The sequence below is a fragment of the Protopterus annectens genome, chromosome 3.part0 (assembly GCF_019279795.1).
Source record: "Protopterus annectens isolate FY-2018-M chromosome 3.part0, PAN1.0, whole genome shotgun sequence".
In the NCBI taxonomy this organism is placed as follows: domain Eukaryota; kingdom Metazoa; phylum Chordata; order Ceratodontiformes; family Protopteridae; genus Protopterus; species Protopterus annectens.
Genome location: NC_056731.1, coordinates 1,917,869,893 through 1,917,888,605, shown reverse-complemented (window position 1 = coordinate 1,917,888,605; position 18,713 = coordinate 1,917,869,893). Strand labels below are relative to the sequence as shown.

At 39.8% G+C, this 18,713-nt stretch overlaps 1 protein-coding gene across 1 annotated transcript in view; it reads left to right on the top strand.

The window, feature by feature from the left end:
• Positions 1-18,713, top strand: part of NBEAL2 (neurobeachin like 2) — a 3,059,867-nt gene that overhangs the window by 2,287,597 nt on the left and 753,557 nt on the right. Inside the window, exon 32 of the mRNA XM_044066003.1 lies at positions 4,493-4,642. Within this exon, the coding sequence (XP_043921938.1) occupies positions 4,493-4,642 (150 nt within the window). The remainder of the gene's footprint in view (positions 1-4,492; positions 4,643-18,713) is intronic.

Here is an 18,713-nt window from a genome sequence, read left to right as displayed (position 1 = left end):
GTGTGTGTGTGTGTGTGTGTAAGAGGGAGGTAGCATACCCTTCAGCTGTCCAGGTTTTTTCAGAATGTCCAGATTTTTGCCCCATATTCCTACTGCGATGGTGGTGCTGCAGTAGCGTTGTTGCCTCACAGTTAGACGTTGTCCTGTTTGATTCTCAGCTAGAGCGTCTCCTGTGTGGAGACATGCATGAATGGGCGTACCTTCGTTGAAGGTTGTGCGTCAGGGGTAGCAATACGGCACGTAAAAATCTACTGCCAATCATAAGCGGACTGGAGTTCCACTGTGGCGACCCCTAACCGGGAAAAAGCCGAAAAACACAACAAAATTCCTCCTAAAAGGATTGAAGTAGCTAAATAAAATAATGACAGATATTTGAATTTTAGACGTTATATCCTTTAGAAAAATGCATACTTACACAAATCCTGTTATTCTACCAATTTTCTAAGTTCATGAGATCAATATTTATAATCTGTCCCTATTTATTTTAGGCTTTGTCCAGATTTCTTGCACTAAGAGGTTGAGGTATGTGTGTTTGTGTGTGTGTGTGTGTGTGTGTGTGTGTGTGTGTGTGTGTGTGTGTGTGTGTGTGTGTGTGTGTGAGTGAGTGAAATGCAGAGTTAGCAGGTGGAATTTATTTTCAAGTGCGTTTTCAAGGAAATGTGAGCTTCAAGGGAAGAGAAGTTTACTGCTGCTGATGCTAAGTCTGCTTAAAATGTGCAACTGTTTTGTTTAGCAAATAGTAACACTGTTGTGGTATAGAGTTTTAAAGCAGTGTTAGTAGCACAGCAGGTAGAAAATTTGCATCTTGATACAAAGAGCTGTAGGTTCTACTCCCACTGCATGTAGATTTGTATTTGAAAGGGGTGGGTGCTGTAGTCTTGAGTATGTCCTTCTTTGGATGAGATGCCTAGTAACTATGAACCTGTTTTTCAGCTTGACACACATTCCCTATTGCAATATACCAGCTTACCATTTATTTTAATGTAACATAGGCAATTTATTCTTGAAGGGCAACAGCCACTGAATTTGTAAATGAAACACTGAAATATAAAGTTGTTTTCTAGCAATAACCTCTTCATTGGTTTCAGATCTCTTTAATGTGGAATTATTCAGATGACTTTTACTTCTGCAGAGATTCTGCATATTGATTGATATTGGCGGATTGCATGACAGAAGCTTGAGTGGCCCTTTATGGTTGAAATATTCTGAATTGGACAGTTTGCCATTATTGGTTCATATGATCTGTTTCATTGCTTAAAGGAAAAATGTTCAGAACTATAAATTTAAAACACACTGTGACAAGTGGATCTGTATTATACAAGGGATATCATTCAATTATGATATAGTATAATTAATACAGTCAGGAAGGTGAATCAAAGAACTTCTGCATGGTTCTAAAAATGTGTGCAACAAGCCTATGATTTGAAAACAGCCCAAAGGTAAACTTACCCTGCCACTGGCTAGATGCATTTTCTTTGAATGTGAGTTTCAATGCTGTTTCAGTGAATGTGGGTTTCAAAGGTAGAGAAGTGTTAATGCTAAATCTGTTTTCATTGTAAGACTATTGCTTTGTTTACGTTTAGTAAATGTCTATCAGTGGTTGTGCTATAACATTTTAAATAAAAGTTGTAAATTAAATCCAAATATCTGTAGTCATTGTAGAAGTAAAGCATAAAACAGTATGCACACAGAGATTTGAACAGTGTCTATGGCAAATGGGGAGAAATAGTCAAGTAATGGGACACTGGAATGGCTGCGTGGGTGGGGCTCTGGGTTTGCACCCCCCCCCCCTGCAAAAACTCCTGTGGGCTCCCTTGGCTGTGGAACATATTGAGATAGTTTGTCTTTTTCAGGATACAACATTAATGAAGCAAAAACAGCAAATTATGTACCCACACATACAAATTGGTTAAGCAATATCCATCTTTATGGGGGCAAGATAAAATGAAGTATTTAGGAGTGTGGATTAAAAATGATACTGGTGCGGCAGCTAAGGATATGTGGGAAGAGACTAAACAAAAGATAATATAGAAACTTGGAAAATGGAAGCTCTGTTTTATGGATATTGATAGTAAGATACAAGCAGTTAAAATGTTTTTAGTCTTGTACATTGGTCAGGTATATTTTTATCAACCAGAGGAGAAGTTGTGGTTAGCAATTAATAAAGAGCTGCAGGATTTTATATGGGAGGGGAAGACAGCAAGAGTCAAGCGGGACAAGTTTATTTCTCCAATAGAACAGGCGGAGTGGGATTACCCGAGTTAATGCTCCTATACATAGCACAAGCAGAAAACTGTAATTCAAAGTGAAAAGAGATTATATGAAAGGGGGGGCTGAAATAACAGGGAGAGACTGGGATTTGGATGCAGACCTTTAAGGAGAACAACAATAATCATACAGAATGTTATATTCATAAAGTAGCAGAAGGTGTTCTAGGAACTAAGCAAACATGGGAATGGAGAAAGGAGATTCTGCCGATAGAGATGACTGCAATTAGGGATACAGACAATAGGCAAGAGGGGGTGGGAATATATTGGAGAAAACTGGCAAAAGAACCAAGGTATTTGGAGCAAATATCTGTAGAGGGAAAGGTAATAGAATGGGAAGATGCCAAGAACATATTTGGACTGCAGGCAAAAGATTGCCTTCCATATCAAGGACTGATATCAGAGTATAGGCAAAGAGAAAGAAATAGGGGGTCCTAAATGAAAGGCCAGCACTGGTAGAATTTGTAGTAGAATCTAGAAAAGAACATGCCATTAAGAAAGGAATAATTAGTAGAGCATATAAAATATTGCATGATAACTATAAGAATCATTCATAGGAGGTTAGGAAGGACTGTGAAGAGAGATTAGATAAGCAATTCACAAATAAACAATGGGGGGATATATGTGTGTCTCCCAAATATGCAACAAAATCCAGAAGATTTCAGTCTTTGCCTGGAAGCATTTACATAGGTATTTTTATACCCCAAGCAGACTTCAATTAATTTTTTTCACCAGGTAGACTACAAATGTTGGATGTGTAATGGGGTAGAAAGACGTAATTGAGAATATGTTTTCTGAGAGTGTAATGAGTTGTTAGACTTTAAGGATTACCCGCAGACTGCTCTGTCGGAGATGCTGGGTGAGCAGGTTGGAGTGACTGGGGAAATGATTTTTTTGAGCTACGATACAAACTCAGAATTGCCTAGATATAGTAAGTCCTTGCTGAGTCTAATTATGATGGCTTTAAAAAAGCAATTAATAGAAAATGGAAATCGAAGTCTAAACCAACTTTACTAGAAGTAGTGAAGATAATAACAGAGTTAAAACAGCTGGAACTGGGATGTTTAGAAAAGGGTAGGAACAAATTAAGAAAAATGGGAACTCTGGGATCTGTACATGCAGAGGAGGAACAAGGTTTAAAAATAAGCAGGCTTTGAATGAGCTATGTAATGGTTGACTAACCATGACTGGGTATGTTAAAAGTGATGTATGAGATGTTTGCAGCTGCAGTTGTGTTGGCATGGTCTGGAATGTATAATGGTTGCAACTGAGATTGTGTCACTATGGTTTATTGTTAGTTATGTAAATGTCCTATAATTTAATAAAGATGTTTCTTGTTTTAGTAAAAAAAAGCATTCCATACACATTTTCATTAATAAAGTTTGCATTGGATGTCACAAAACTATTTCTGTGTAGGGGCAATTTTTCAAAAGTTCAGTAGTTTATATCATCTCACACACACACACACACACACACACACACCAATCTGTTGATCTCAGTATCAACGTGTGGTGATTGTTACATGGCAGTTTTCTCTAAATGGGATCATTGTTTACCTTTGTAACTGTCAGATTCATTAAGGGAAAGTGAATACGAAAACCGAGGTAATTATTGGTTGTGAAATATTTCTTCAGAATGTCATATACTTGAGCTCCCTGGTGGGTCACATGGTTTGTCCAGGCTTCATTATCCATGCTGACATGTAAATCACAGAACTATATTTGCTTTGTAGCATTCATTTATAAATAGGCAGTTCTCCTGTTAGAGACATTTAAAATAAAAATAACCTATGTTATTGAGATCTTTAGGGTTCAGGAATTTATACCTGTTTCCTGTTGAAGAATTTAGTCATTGCCACACAAATGTGTTGGCAGTCTTTAATTCCAGGATTATAGTGTGGAAATTTTAACAGTTGAAACCACATAAACTTAAGAAAACATACAAACTTACTTCTTCCACTTGTTGACATTTTTGCCTTTGTATTTGTTTGGGCTGAATCATTAGTAAATTGTGGTACTATATCTCATATCTCACATACTATCATCAGTAGACATTTTTTTGTATAGAAAATGCATGTTTGTGCCATCAGGACTGTTGCTGCACTGACCTGTGGTGAATTACAGGGCATGCAGTTTTTGGGAACAGGGTTGGTGTGAACAGTGCTATTTTTGCAATAGTCTATGCTTGCAGTTAAAGTATTCTTCAGCTTTGATTACGTTTTACAGGTGGTGCCCACCATGTTGCAGTTTGAGTCAGACAATTTTACTCGAAGCCACAATCAGATGTCTAACTTTTGGAATTCTTGTTATGATTCCTTAATGAGCAGCTCTCAGCGGAGGGAGAGGGAAAGAGCAGAAAGCAGATTAAAATTTCAGGTAAAATATTCTTTTGTTCTTGAATATTAAGACATTGTTTTTTTGCAGTGTTGCCTATCTGGCAAATGTCAGTATAATTGCTAAATTCTATTTTTCTGTAGGAGTCCAAAGTCCTCTCATTTTCTACAGGTCGATTGTTACTGCACAAAACGCTGTCATCCATTTGCTCAGTGGACACTATTTGGTACTATTCTGATTGTTATCGCCAATGATTTGATATGATTATATTCTGTACCATGGTTCACTGACTAGTTTGAGAAGTCTCATTAATTATTATGGAGCCCAGAGATCCATTTAGAAGATTTTTTCTTTGTAGTTTCAAACCAAGTAGCTGACAATTTGACACCATCAGTGCACCTTGCTTGGATTTACTGTCATCATTCCCAGTGAGACTTCCTAATTAGTTAGTGCATTAGCTGGTAAGCAGTTGTAAGCAATTAATTTGGCAAACGCTGATTTTATTTATGATTGTTTAATGATTGTTTACCAGTTAATAGTTCTTTATTCATATACATACATGTAGTCTCAAAAAAGAGTAATAATACTGGGGTATAGTACTTTCCATAGAAAGGATGAGGAGATTCTTTGAGCCCCCATAAAGCATCATTAACATGAACAGTCCCTGTCAAGTAAATCCATTTGGAAACTTTGCAATGAACTTGCACATGCTGCAGGAATTTTAAAAGTTAATATTTTCACTGAAGTGGGTATGAACAGCTAAGATATTTTTTCTATGGGCTTGTCAGACTTATGGGCATTGTAATATGAGTTCTAACATTTTATGACTGTCATATTCACCACCTGTAGTACAAATAAGATTTATAAAATTCCATTTCTTATGTGCTTTGCAGACTGGGTTATTTATTTTTTGCCCAGTGTATATGTGGAACATTATATAGTTGACAGACCTCTGGACCGTTTCTGATTTGCATCAGGAAACATTTAAGTGTCATCAGGTTCATAGGTTCATAGGTTCATAGGTTCATACTAGGCTATCTGCCCAAGGGCATATTTTCTAGCATATAATATATGTTTATGCCCACTTTAGTTTGAATAAAAACTATGCCTATCATTTGCTCATGCCTTGCTGTGCCTCTGCGCCTCAGTGACATTGAAGTAAGTAATCCCTCTATCCATCCATCCATTGGTCAAGGTCAAGATTCTCTGAACAAGTCTGCAGAGGCTCATGTATTTTGTTTTGGGTCCACAGCATAGGTCTAGGTCCTGTCTGGGTGATCCTCCAGGTGTTCCAGCACCTTTAGTTTATAACTTTTATAACGCTTAAGTGGTTTGGTTCTGTGGTTCTGAGGGGATGAGATTTTTTGAGGTGAAGCATATTCATCAAAATCTAATAAAATATATGGCTCCAGTCACCTCTAGGTCACCTCTGGTGAGCAACTGAATAGAGACTGAATAGAGCTGGAGGGCAGCATAAGACATATTTTTTGATTTTTTTCCTCCTTTTGATCTTTTGGTTTGGGGCTTTCAAGCAGCTGCTGTGTCTGGTCAGTCAGATACAGAACGGGCGGGGCATTGTAATCATAGGTCTAATAAGTGATGAGTCAGGGGACGGATGACCTCCCCTGGATCTAGATGTCCTGATCCCTGATGTGATCAGGGGTGATATAGGTGGTTTTTCTAACTACTTTTAAACACAGTGTGTCAAACGAAAGGTGTAAAAAAAAGTCACCATTGCTCTAACACACATACCATCACCCATTGTAATATACTTTACCTTTACTGGCATCTAGTCTAACAACAAAAAAAAATGTACACAATATATTAAATAAATATGAAAGTAATTGGATGATCAGTATTGTATTCTCTCTTTGCTTGAATGATGCATATAAATTGGTGTGGACACTTTAATGTTAATTAGGTATAAGAATTTTCATAGATGCTCCTGTGTGCTCATCGATGTGCCTACCTTTGGTGTTGCTTGTCATTTTAATGGATATGTTGAAATATACCTTATGGTCAACAGATGTCTCTACTGTATTGCATATGATTGCCGTCATTATAGGTATAATCAGCAATTAATTTACAGATCATTGTATGCCTCATAATCTTCAGTCTTGGCCACATCACCTAAAATTTGTCATACCTACTTGGTAACTCTGCAGAGAATATTCCCTTTACGCTGTGCAAATGTTACTCCTTTGTAGGTAAGATCTGTATATGTATGGATTTATGTCAGATTATCAAGTTATCAGAAACTCAAAGTTCATATGGTCGAGACCATTTATTTGATTTTCCAAAATCTTGCAGCATTTATGTAGCGATCATTGTACAGTGGGGATAAGGGAAATTAACCTTTTACCAACTGTAGTGCAATCCCAGAGTTGTTAGCTGGGGGTGAGGAGGCTGCCGGGGGGCCACCCCTCCTGCAAAAACTTAGATTTTGGTTGTTTTGTTTGAGTTTTTGGAAAGTCGAATTTATGGGCTCAGCCGTATGAAGTTTGAGTTTCCAAAAACTTTATAATCTGACATAAATCTGTGTGTATTATGTATGTATATATGTTGTATATTTTATAAATGGATCTAATCTCATTTTCATTCATTCCTCAACAAATGGGTTCAGATTCGATCCTCTGATCCAACTCCACCACTTTCTAAAGATTCCAAGATCTGAATCTAGAGATCCTCCCTCATCCATAATGCCCCTGACCACAACAAACCCCCAGATCTCATTTGCCGCTCTTCAAGACGGTCAGGATTATGATTCCTCGAGCTCCTTTGGGGTGTTGTGAGTGAAAGTTTGCTTTTTCCTTTTACTTTTTCACAAGTTCTTCTTCTATTTATTAGCTAAATTACCCCCTTACCCTCTTTAACGTTCTGTACCCAGTTTTTGGTATTTTTTTATACTACCACTGTTGGTAGTCCATACCTTTTCTTGTTTCTTCGATACCCTTAGGTATATTCTCAAAATACCATTGTTGGTAGTCATTTCTTTGCTTTCGTGTTCTTCCTTAAAAAAAAAAAAAAAAAAAAAAGTCTTTCTCTCTGTGTTACAATTGTTGGTGTTTTTCCTGTATGGCTGATAAGCCAACTGGATTTAAGAAATGTACTTCCTGTGGGCAGAAGATCCCCAATTCTAATGCCCACAGGGAGTGCATTTATTGTGTGGGCCCAGCACATCTGGACACCGGTTGTTCCATATATGCGGCCTTTAATGCTAGAGCAATTAGAAATAGGAGGAATAAGCTAATTTTGAAAGGCCTCTTTCCCGCTTCAGCTTCATCTTCAGGCATTTCTTCAGTGGCTCAAACCCCCTCCCAGAAATTGAAGGAGCCCAGGGTGCACTGTAAGCGCTCTCCTGCCAGGTATCCGCAGAGCTCCAAAGAAGGTTCATAAAAACTCAGATCCTAAACCTTTGGATCTAACACAGTCAACTGTTCCATCTCCTTGGTCCTGTGCTCCAAAATTCTGGCGTTTCCGAGACTGAGGTCCCCCTTTTTGCAGGAAACTCCTAGGAAATCTTCAAGGCCACCTTCCAACATCCTCTTCCATAAGGTCTTCCCATAGCCTGTCCAGAGTGGAAGTGGATAGGATGATAAGAAAATTCCTCAGAACACAGATCCAAAAGGGGGTTGCCAACTCCATCTGCTATCGGATCCGTGATCTGCCAACCTTCCTTTCAACCTGTAATTCCTTCTTCTCCGATCCAACCACCTGTTTCGGAGTCTTTGGATCAAAGAGCCTTGGGAGACAAACCATTAGATCCAAAGGTTATTTCAACCTCAACTCCAGCTTCTTCCCTGACCCAATCAGTTTCTACACTGTTGTAACACAACGGCTCTCAGAGCTGAAGCATCGGTATCAGATCTGAGGGGTTGACCTTGACTCTGAAGTTTTTGGAGCCATCACTTCCTCCCAGAGCTTTGGGGCTTGATAACTCTACTCCAACTCCTCCCTCACAGCGGGGATTTGGGGGGTTGTCTGCTCCGGGAGCCTTGGTTCTGGGGAGATGGCTCTTGGCCCCTCCAGGGCCCTCTGCCTTTGAGGTGATGGAGAAGGCTTTCTCTCAACCTAGAGTGGTGTTGACTCTCCCTTCTTTGGATCCATATCTTACTCCTTTTCTGGATCTTGTGTTTTAGTCCTCACATTCTACACCTCAGGGACAGCCAGCTCAGAAGAGCCTCCAAACAGTTTAATCCAGGGAACTCCCTGTCTCTTCTGATACCTCTCCAGAACATCCCACTGAGGAAGTCCCTCAGAAGAGGATGTGCAAGAGGAAGCACTTGGATTCCCCACAGGAATCCCTCACAGAAGACTCTGATTGTGATGAGGGGGGGAGGGGCCCCTAGATCTCCACCTGAAGATGTCTCATTTGGAGACATCTTAGAGATCTTTCACCAGAAATGAGGTTGGTCTTCCCAAGTCCCTTCCCAGGAGGAATCAGTGTTCTTGGAAGCCTTTGGGTCTGGCCTGTCTGCATCTTGTGTCACCCCCCCCTGCAGATGAGCTTATAGATCTTGTATCCCATAGGGCATGGAAGGAACTGGATTCCATGGAGCCTATTCCAAACCTCCCCAACAAAATCTTTGGTGGATCTACTCTGAGGAGATTGATCAAGATTGCCCATTTATCCTTCCTCCATCCAGCCCCATGTTGACCATGGATGCATCTCAGTTGGGGTGGGGGTGGGGCATTACTTGGGACTGACTGTACAAGGTACGTGGTCCCCACAAGATTCCAATCTGCATATCAATGTCCTAGACAACATTGCAGGGCTTCCAGAGCTTTCTCTCTCTAGGGACTATTGCAATACAGACAGACAACATGTCAGTAGTCTGGTACATCAACAAACAGGGGGGATCCATTTCCTATTCCCCTTGTTGTGAAGCAATGAGGGTTTGATAATGGGTGGTTTCTTCCAACTGCTTTCTTGTATCAGTGCACATACCAGGGAAATTCACCATTCTAGCAGTCAAACTCAGCAGGATCATCCTCATGCCTCACGAGTAGTCTCTCATCCAATCAGTGGCACACTTGATCTTCCACAAATGTACGCATCCTTGCTGCGACCTATTTGCATCTCCTCTAAACAATAAATGCAGCAGGTTGTTTGTCCTTATCCCACTTCAGGGTCAGTCACATAGAGATGCTCTAGTCCACGTTTGGCCCTCCGGTCTCCTTAATACTTATCCTTCCCTACCTCTCATCCCCAAGTTTCTTCAGAAAGCGCTTTGGTTGAAGAGCACAGTAATCCTCTTTTCCCCCTTCTAGCCTCCCCCTCCTTTGGTCTCATTTAATACAGCCTCCTTGGATGCTAGATCCCAGTCCAGACCTGTGTTCTCACCCATCAGGGAAGTTCACCCGGATATTGCAGGCCTCAAGTTGACAGCATGGTTTCTCCAATTCTGATGATGGCTATACATTCCAGGCTTTTCTCTCCAGTTTGAAAAATCCTTGTCTGTTCTCATAAAACTTTGGCAAGGAAAATTTACAAAAGTAAATGAAAAAGGTTTTCCTTTTGGGCTCATCAGAGAGAATTAGATCCCTTTACTGCTCTGCTTCCAGCTGTTCTAGATTTCCTTGCCTTGATTTTTCAGGACACAGCAAGCTTTTCTACTATCAAGGTTCAGTTAGCAGCCATCTCGAACTATCACGTCAGATATAATGCTTCTCCTTTAGCATCATCCAAATTGTATAAGGCCTTTCTTAAGGGTAACTTCTTGCTTAGACCTTCAATAAAGGACCCTACTCCACCTTGAGCCCTCACTATGGTTTTGCAAACCTTTGTACTTTCTCCCTTTGAAACATCATCTAAAGTAGATCTCAAGTTTCTTTCTTGGAAACTGTCTTTCTAGTAGCTATAACTTCCACAAGACAAGTATTTGAACTCCAAGCACTGTCTTCCAAACCACTATATTTGATATTTCACAAGGACAGGGTTACTTTGCACACAACTCCTTCTTTCTTACCAAAAGTTGCCTCTGAAACCAGTATCAGCCAGGTCATCAATTCGCCAGTTTTCTTCCCCAAATTTGAAAACAAAGGTGAATACACCCTTCATCTTCTTGGTGTACATAGACTTTGTTTTTACCTTCACAGGACCAAGGAATTTAGAAAAAAATGATCAGTTATTTGTCTCTTTCACTAGTAAAAGATTGGGAAGACCAGTTTTTAAATGGATAACAATTCATATTTCCTGTGTTTATTCCTTGAAAGGTATTGCCTTACCAGAACAACCAAAGGCATATTCAACCAGGTCAATGTCTACATTGGCAGCCTTTTGGGCTAGAGCCTCTATTGATAATATTTGGGCAGCTGCCACTTGTTGTAATTCTCATAACTTTATTGCACTTTACAAATTGGACATCGTTTCTAGAAATAGAGCTGCTTTTGGTTCGGCGATGCTTCAGAACATCCTCCCTTGAGGGGCCACCCAAAGTCACTCTAGCTGTGATCTCTGTCCCAATCATTGAGGAACAAATGAAAATGAGAACATCAGATAAAAAAGTTATATACTCACCATATGCCAAACTCCACATGAGAAAATGGCAGTGGTATCTAAAGTCAATCTGGATGCAACACCAGCACCCCGTAAAATTCTCTGTACCACTCATCCCCTGTCTGAAGAGAGAACTTCACTGGTGGATACATCATGTCACTCAACCCAGGACTCCCCGATACCCTTCTGCTCCTCGCCAAGAGATCTTCACAGACACCTCAGATAAAGGCTGGGGAGCAGCTTTCAGCCACTTGAAAGCACAAGGAGTCTGGTTTCCCCTCAACTGAAGGGGAACACATCACTGTAAGGGAGATGAAAGCAATGCTATTGGCCATGGAGACCTTCCATCCCCTATTCCACCTGGACCTCTAAAGCTGTTCACAGACAATATGACAGTCCTCTGGTATGTGAATAAACGGGGGTGGGCAAATCCTAACTACTATGCAGGATAGCTGTTCAGGTTTGGGAACTGACAATAAAAGTCTAAGCGACCCTTCAGGCAGTGTACATCCCATCTTCACAGAATTATGTGGCAGATTACCCGAGCAGGTCTCAAACATGATTCCACAAATGGATTTGTCAAAGGGATGTATTTCTGGACCTTGTCCACCAGTGGGGTATTCTTCAAACAGACCTCTTTGTCTCCCCCATGAACAGACGATGTTCACAGTTTTGTGCCAGAGAGCCTCATTTTCTGGTCTGGAAAGTGGACGCCCTTTCTTTTTCTTGGAAGGGGATGTTTCTATGTTCATTTCCTCCCCTTCCCCTCATTCCAAAAGTCTTGTTCAAAATTCAGCAGGACAAACCAAAAAACTTGCTGGTACCTCCCTTCTGGCCAAGACACAACTGGCTCCCTATCCTCCTGCATTTCGCTAAGGGCAGTCACCACAAATTAACTCAGAGTGGACCTTCTCAGACAAGACAAAGGGACCCTCATCCATCCTCACCTGTCGACTCTTCAGTTGTCACTCTGGGTGATAGGATACTGATTCCTTTCAGACACCTATTCTCCGAGGACATGCTTACAGTCCTGCGAGACCAAATACCAGAAAATCTTATTCAGCCATATGGAGTTTATTTTCAGTCTGGTGTCTGAAACGAAACCAGGCCCTATTGACAGTGGAAGTTTCCCTGATTTTATCTTATTTGTGTGAATTGCTCAACACTGGCATGGCTTACTCGTCAGTGAAAGCCCATATGTTAGCCACATCTGCCTGTCTGCCTCTATCTCTCCCCTTAGCTAGCAGATTTGAAGCTAAACAATTTCTTAAAGGTGTCCTACACATTAGACCTCACAGGAAACCTATTCCACCTCGGTGGGACCTTAACTTTGTTTTGGAAAAGCTGACTCTCGCATCCTTCGAGCCAGCCTCCTCAGCTTCTCTACAGTACTACTTCTGGAAAACTGTACTACTAGCCTTAACTTCAGCTAGACGAGTGTCTGAGCTTCAGGCCCTCATGGTTTCTCCACCTTTTCTGGTATTCCACAAGGAGAGAGTTTCCCTGCAGACGAATCCCTCATTTTTGCTTAAGGTAGTCAGTGATATGTCTTTAAATCAGTACATCCACTTACCTACTTTTTTCCTTCCTCCCAGAATCATAGTGAGAGGGTGCTCCATACATTGGATGTCCACAGACAACTCAGATTTTATTTAAACAAAGCAAAAGCTGTTAGAAAGTCAGATCATTTTTTTTTTGTTTCTTACCACCACAGGGCCCTGAAGCGGGTTGTATCTAAACAGACTATTTCCTCTTGGATTTCCAAGATGATTAACTTTTACTACACTCATCATGGTAAGACTCTCCATTCCTCTGTTAGGGCTTGCTTCACCAGGGCTGTTGCCTCTTCTGGGTGCTTTTTCAAGGGATTGGATACTAATTCAATTCTTGAAGGAGCTACATGGACCTCAATCCATACTTTCACCAAACACTACAAATTAGATGGACTCTCTAAATCTAGAGCAGGGTTTGCCAGAGCCATACTGCATGGCTTCCTGGAAAGCTATTCGGCTACACCTTCCTCCCTTAATTTATGAGCTTTGGTATTTTCTCGCATGTAATGAATACTGCAACAGATGAATAGAAGGACATAGAAAAGTTGTGTAAAATTTTATCATAACAATAGATGTCCTAGTCCTATATATTGTATGGGATATAAACTTTTTGTTTCTATTATATGTTTTTTTTTTTTCAGGATTATCATGCTGCTGTTCTTATGGGCAAGAAAGTCATAAAGAAATTCTGATATAATCTTCATTCAAAGTGTTATTTTCCCTCCACAAATCTCTATCAGCAGTCAGTGAAGGTGTAGGAAGGAGCCAGAGCTTTGTGAATCTTGTCCAGTTTTTGTAGCCTGGGCAGAATGCAACCCAAACAGCCAGAGATTGCTGAGGTATTGAGGAATTCAGAAATCTACTGTTAAGTGCAACTTACACAGCTATACTTTTCTTCTTAAGTTACTACATTTTAGTAAGCACTTTATTCATTTTCTACTGCCCTTTGCTAAGGAGTTGTCCATGTGGTAATGTACTACTTAGACTTAGTTTTGGAGCACTTTCTCTAATTTTCTTCAGTCGAGTGTTAAGTCTGCTTACTTTTTTTCTTACGTTAAATTTTTTCTGGCAGCTGGTTTGATGTCTAGGGATGTAACTTTCATCAAACTGCAACTTAGGCTTAGTCAAGCCTATCTACTGGGCTGATAACTCAGATTCACAGACTAAATTGTTGTGGTGCAAGCATATCTACTGGGCGGATAACTCTGATTCACAGACTAAGTCGTTGTGGTGTCTGATTTTACTAAGCAGTGGCTGTTTACCTACTGCACCCATCATTTCTGACAAGAAAGTATGGCTTCAAGAACTGGTTAGATCATGCAGATAATTAGCTGATGTAGCAGTTCATGCACACAGATGTAGGTCAGTCTGTACTGTTGCGCGTCTCCACTAGTGAATACATGGAAGGTAAGAAGTCACTATTTGTACTGATACAGACTGAGGAAAGTTTGATAGGTGGGAAGTGTATCCAGTTGTTGAAACTGAATGTTACAATCATTATATTACCACAGACACCTACTGCTGTGATAAGTATGGATACCCACAGCTCTACTTCCAGTATGTATCAGTAAGAACCTCACATTCTGTTAAATCTTTTTGCTGTTTGTTTAATGGTATTTTAAAAAGGGATGAGTAGGGGTGTGTCACCAGGATTTTAGAAAACAGCTGTGGTGGCTGTATTACCCAAAGATGGTAAAGTCCCTTCAGGCCCATCTTCATAGAGATCTATTTTGATTTTAACCAATTATTCTGAAGTATTTATGTCTATACTAGCTAAAAGAAATGGCAAAGATGTTGCCAAAATTGATAGATATGGATCAGAGTGTTACTGTGCGAGGGAGGCAAACATTTAAGAACATTACTAGAACAAAGATGATCCAGAGGGATGCAGAATGTAAGATGATATTGTTTTGAGATGTACAGAAAAGGACATTTCTGTGTTGTGGAATATTTTGAGACAGTTTCAAGTCTTTTCCAGATATTAAGTTAATGAAGCTAAAACAAGGGCTATAGCAGTAAAGTATGTACCCACACATAATTGTATCAGCAATACCCATATTTATAGAAGATAACATGAAGTAGTTAGGAGTATGGATTAAAAATGATTCTGTTTTGGCAGCTGAGGATATGTGGGAAGTGTGTGCCATCCTTTAGATGAGAAGCTAAAACTGAGGCCTTTTCTGCTGGAGGTGGTCGTAGCTTGGGAGGATGTAAAAGATTCCGCAGCACCTTTCAAGAAGAGTAGATGGCCTGGCCAAAATTCTCCTGGTAGTAGAGAGGCCACTAGCCTAGTGGGACTAACCCAGTCAGCAAAGGATAACTGCATTATAAATAATAATTAACATCAAACAACTAAAGAAGGAAACGTAATAGAATGACATGAGGTCAAGCAGAAGTTTGGACTGCAGTTTTAAGATTGCCATCCCCTAGGAGGATTAATTTTAGAATATAAATAAAGAGAAAAGGATATAGAAGTGCTAAGTGAAAGACCAGTGCTGGAAGAGTGTGAAGTTGAATCTCAAACAGAAGCTGCTGTTTTTAGTAGAGCATGTACAATATTTCACAATAACTATAAAAATTATTTATTTATTTTATTTATTTATTGCTTTGGTTTACCAGGAAAGCCTGATTAGGCAAAAGTCTCATTTTCAGATGTCCTATTTTACAGAATGAGTGGTAGGCAGTTATACAAGATTTACATAATAAATGCACATATATGCATAGACTAGTAATGATATGACAGTTATGTACATACATAGAATAGCAAATGACTAAGACAGGTAGCTTGTGTGATTGTGTTCGGGGGTCTAATCCAGAGATATCCAGATATTTCTGTTGTAATCTTGGCCGAGTGGTTAAGGTGCTAGACTTGAACATGCATAGCATTGTAAAGATATAGATATAACAGTTAATTAAAAACATGGCAGTTAAGTGAAGAATACAGTAAATATTAGCTAATATCAAGCTTATAAGAGTCTAGTTACTTTCAGATGAAATCAGCTGAAAATAGGTATTGAGATGGAGACAGTAAAGTAATTATATGATGGAAGATGGTTACAAATTATGAAGGAGTATTGAGGAGGTCCAGGTAAAAGAGAGACAGAGTAGTGGAGAGGGCTAGATGATAGTCCGATAGAGATTGTGAAGAAGTAGTTGTATTATGGTCAGTTACATAAAAGAGTGGTGACCTTAAGGGTTTTGAGATTACCCAGGAATAATATATGTCTAGAGCTGGCAACTGAGTAGGTAAGACTTCAGTTGAGTTTTAAATGATTTTAGGGAGTGTTCTTGTTGTGTTGCTAGTGGGACAGAGTTCCAGGATTTAGTGAAGTGGTGGGATAGTACTGATTTACCAGCAGAAATTTTGGGTTTGGATACATGTAATAGTTATTTTGTGAACATGCTGGCCTGGAAGGGTTATATATTTGTAGGAGTGTGGAAATGGATGGACAGTTGCTAGGTTTATACACAATGTTATGTATTTGTGGAAGTTGTGAATAGGTTAGATAATGTGGGAATTCCAGCCACTTCAGTTCCCTTAGGGCAGCACAGTACTGTGTTCTGTTTGAAAGGTTTGCAGTGAATCTTGCTGTTTTGTAGTAGCATTGCTCAAGTTTGTTTAGCAAGATCAGTTTGGTGGTGTCAAGGATGGGAGCAGCATATGTTAGAGTAGGCAAGAGGAGAGAAGAAGCAAGGTGCTTTCTTCTACTGTCTGAGAAGAAGAGTTTGGCTCTCAAGAAAAAATGTAGTTTTTGGTGTAATTTTTTTCAGTATATTTTGGATATGTTGTCATCTCATCTACACAGATCTCTAGCAGTTTAGTATGAGTGACTAAGTTAATTTTGTATTTTTTTATGAATGAAGTAAGCGAGAAGGAGGCTTCGTGGATTGTAAGCTGGTAGTAACAGGGTTAGTTTGGATTTACTTGGGTTAAGGAGCAGCTGGGCAGATGTCAGCCAGTTTTCTACAGAGGAGGACTCTTGGGTAAGTTCTTGCAGTCTGTCAATGTTTTTTGAGATACAGATAACTGTGGTGTCATCTGCATACTGTATTAGGGATGCAGTTTGACAGGCTTTATATAAGTCATTGGTGAAGATGGTAAAGAGAATGGGTCCCAAGATTGATCCTTGTGGTACACCGATTGGAACGGCGAGGAAGGATGAGATGTGTTTTTGCCACTTAACAGATTGAACTCTGTTTTGGTGGTGGCTACAAAACCATGATTCTGCAGTGGTGTCAATTCCTAGGTTATGAAGTTTGTGTAGAAGAAGAGAGTGAAAATCTGTGTCAAAGACCTTGGATAAATCAAGGAAGATGACAGACACAAAGTTTTCTTTATTCTTATTTGTGTGTGCTGTACTGGTAAAACTAAATAAAGTGGTAGAGATACTGTGGAGGGGATGGAAACCATGCTGAGATGAAGAGATAATTGGGAAGAGAGACCAGAAAAGTGCTTTACAAAGGAACTGTGGAAGGATATTTGTATAGCTCACAAGTTTGTGACAAATTCCAGAAGATTTAGCATTTTTACAGCGAAGTTTGGATATGTGATGGAAAAGAGAAGAGTAGAAAAGAGAAGGGTAACTGGGAACGTTTTTTTGGCAACTATAACAAGTGGACAGATGTATAAAATTCCCTACAAAGTACTATGTCAGATATTTTGGGACAAGTGGCTGTTACTAAGGAAATTATTCTTTTGAACTGTCAAAGTCAAAGTAAACTTTATTTATAGTTATTTATGATCCAGATCAACAAAGAGGAAAAAGTGTGCATCACTGCAGAAAATTTCAATACTCAGGCTTGTACCATATGCATGACAGTTTACAGAAGGAAGATAGATTAAATGAATACCTTGGACTCCTACTTTTCAATATCTTTATTAATGACCTTCACTCTTCACTCTCTACTATTAGTCAATATGCTGACGATTCCACTATCATCTCCTCCTCCAGCGACATTTACTCACCTCCATACCTTTACCCAAGACTCCCTCCACTCTGTCGAAAGGTGGCTCACTACTAAGCAACTGGTATTAAACCTTAAGAAAATAAAACTTCTATTTCTCCCTTCTACTCTGCAACACCATAAAACTAAATTTTCTGTCTCATCCTTGAGTAACGTACCCATCTCTACTGAGCCACACACAAAACTCCTTGGCATTGCTGTCGATGACCACCTTAATTTTGATATTCACATTCAACAATGCATTAAAAAGACTCACCAAAAACTTAGACTCCTTTACAGACATGAAAAATTCTTCACCCAGTCCTGCAGACTTTCCCTTGCCCAAGCCTTCCTTCTCCCCATGGAGCCCCTATACTCACAAACCTGCAATGTAATCTTCTGTCTAAATTGGAAAATCTGAAGTAGTTACTTCATTTTCTTTCTGTTGTGAGTGTGTGCAGTTCCTGGGGTTAGTTAGCTTAGTGTAGTTTAGTTAGATACCTTTATTTTCCCCTTCTAACTAGTTTCTTACTTAGTGTTTGGTTGGTGTGTTGTGTGTGTGGGTGGTGGAGGCCTAAGGCGTATTCTCAAAGTGTACTGGAGGTGGCCATAAGACAGGAAGAACAAGCTGATCCCTGGCGGGCTTGTGCCTCTGGAATGTTACTTATAACAAAATTGCAGGATTTGCATCAAACCTACCCTACCACACCCATCACTGTGTAGCCTTAAAAAACCTGCAGTGGTTGGAAGTTCACTACCAGATTCTATTATCCCAGCTCCTCATAGCTCATTCTGTCTTACACAATCCTTCTTTTTGCCCCTCTCTCTCCACACTCCTCCAGCTGTACACTCCCAACCGCACTCTTCGTAGCTCTCAACAAAACCTACTACAAGTTTATATGCCCAACAAAAATGTTGGCAAACTACTCTATAGCTACTCCACTGCAAAAGCCTGTAACAAACTTCTACCTCATATTAGATACATCACTAACTCCAGCTCCTTTAAAACTGCACTAAAAGCTACTTACCAGAAGGAATAGCTATGCCTTTGCAATGACCCAACATAATCCTGTATTCCTGTCTTCCAATCCTACCTTTATATTTCTCTTCTTACCTA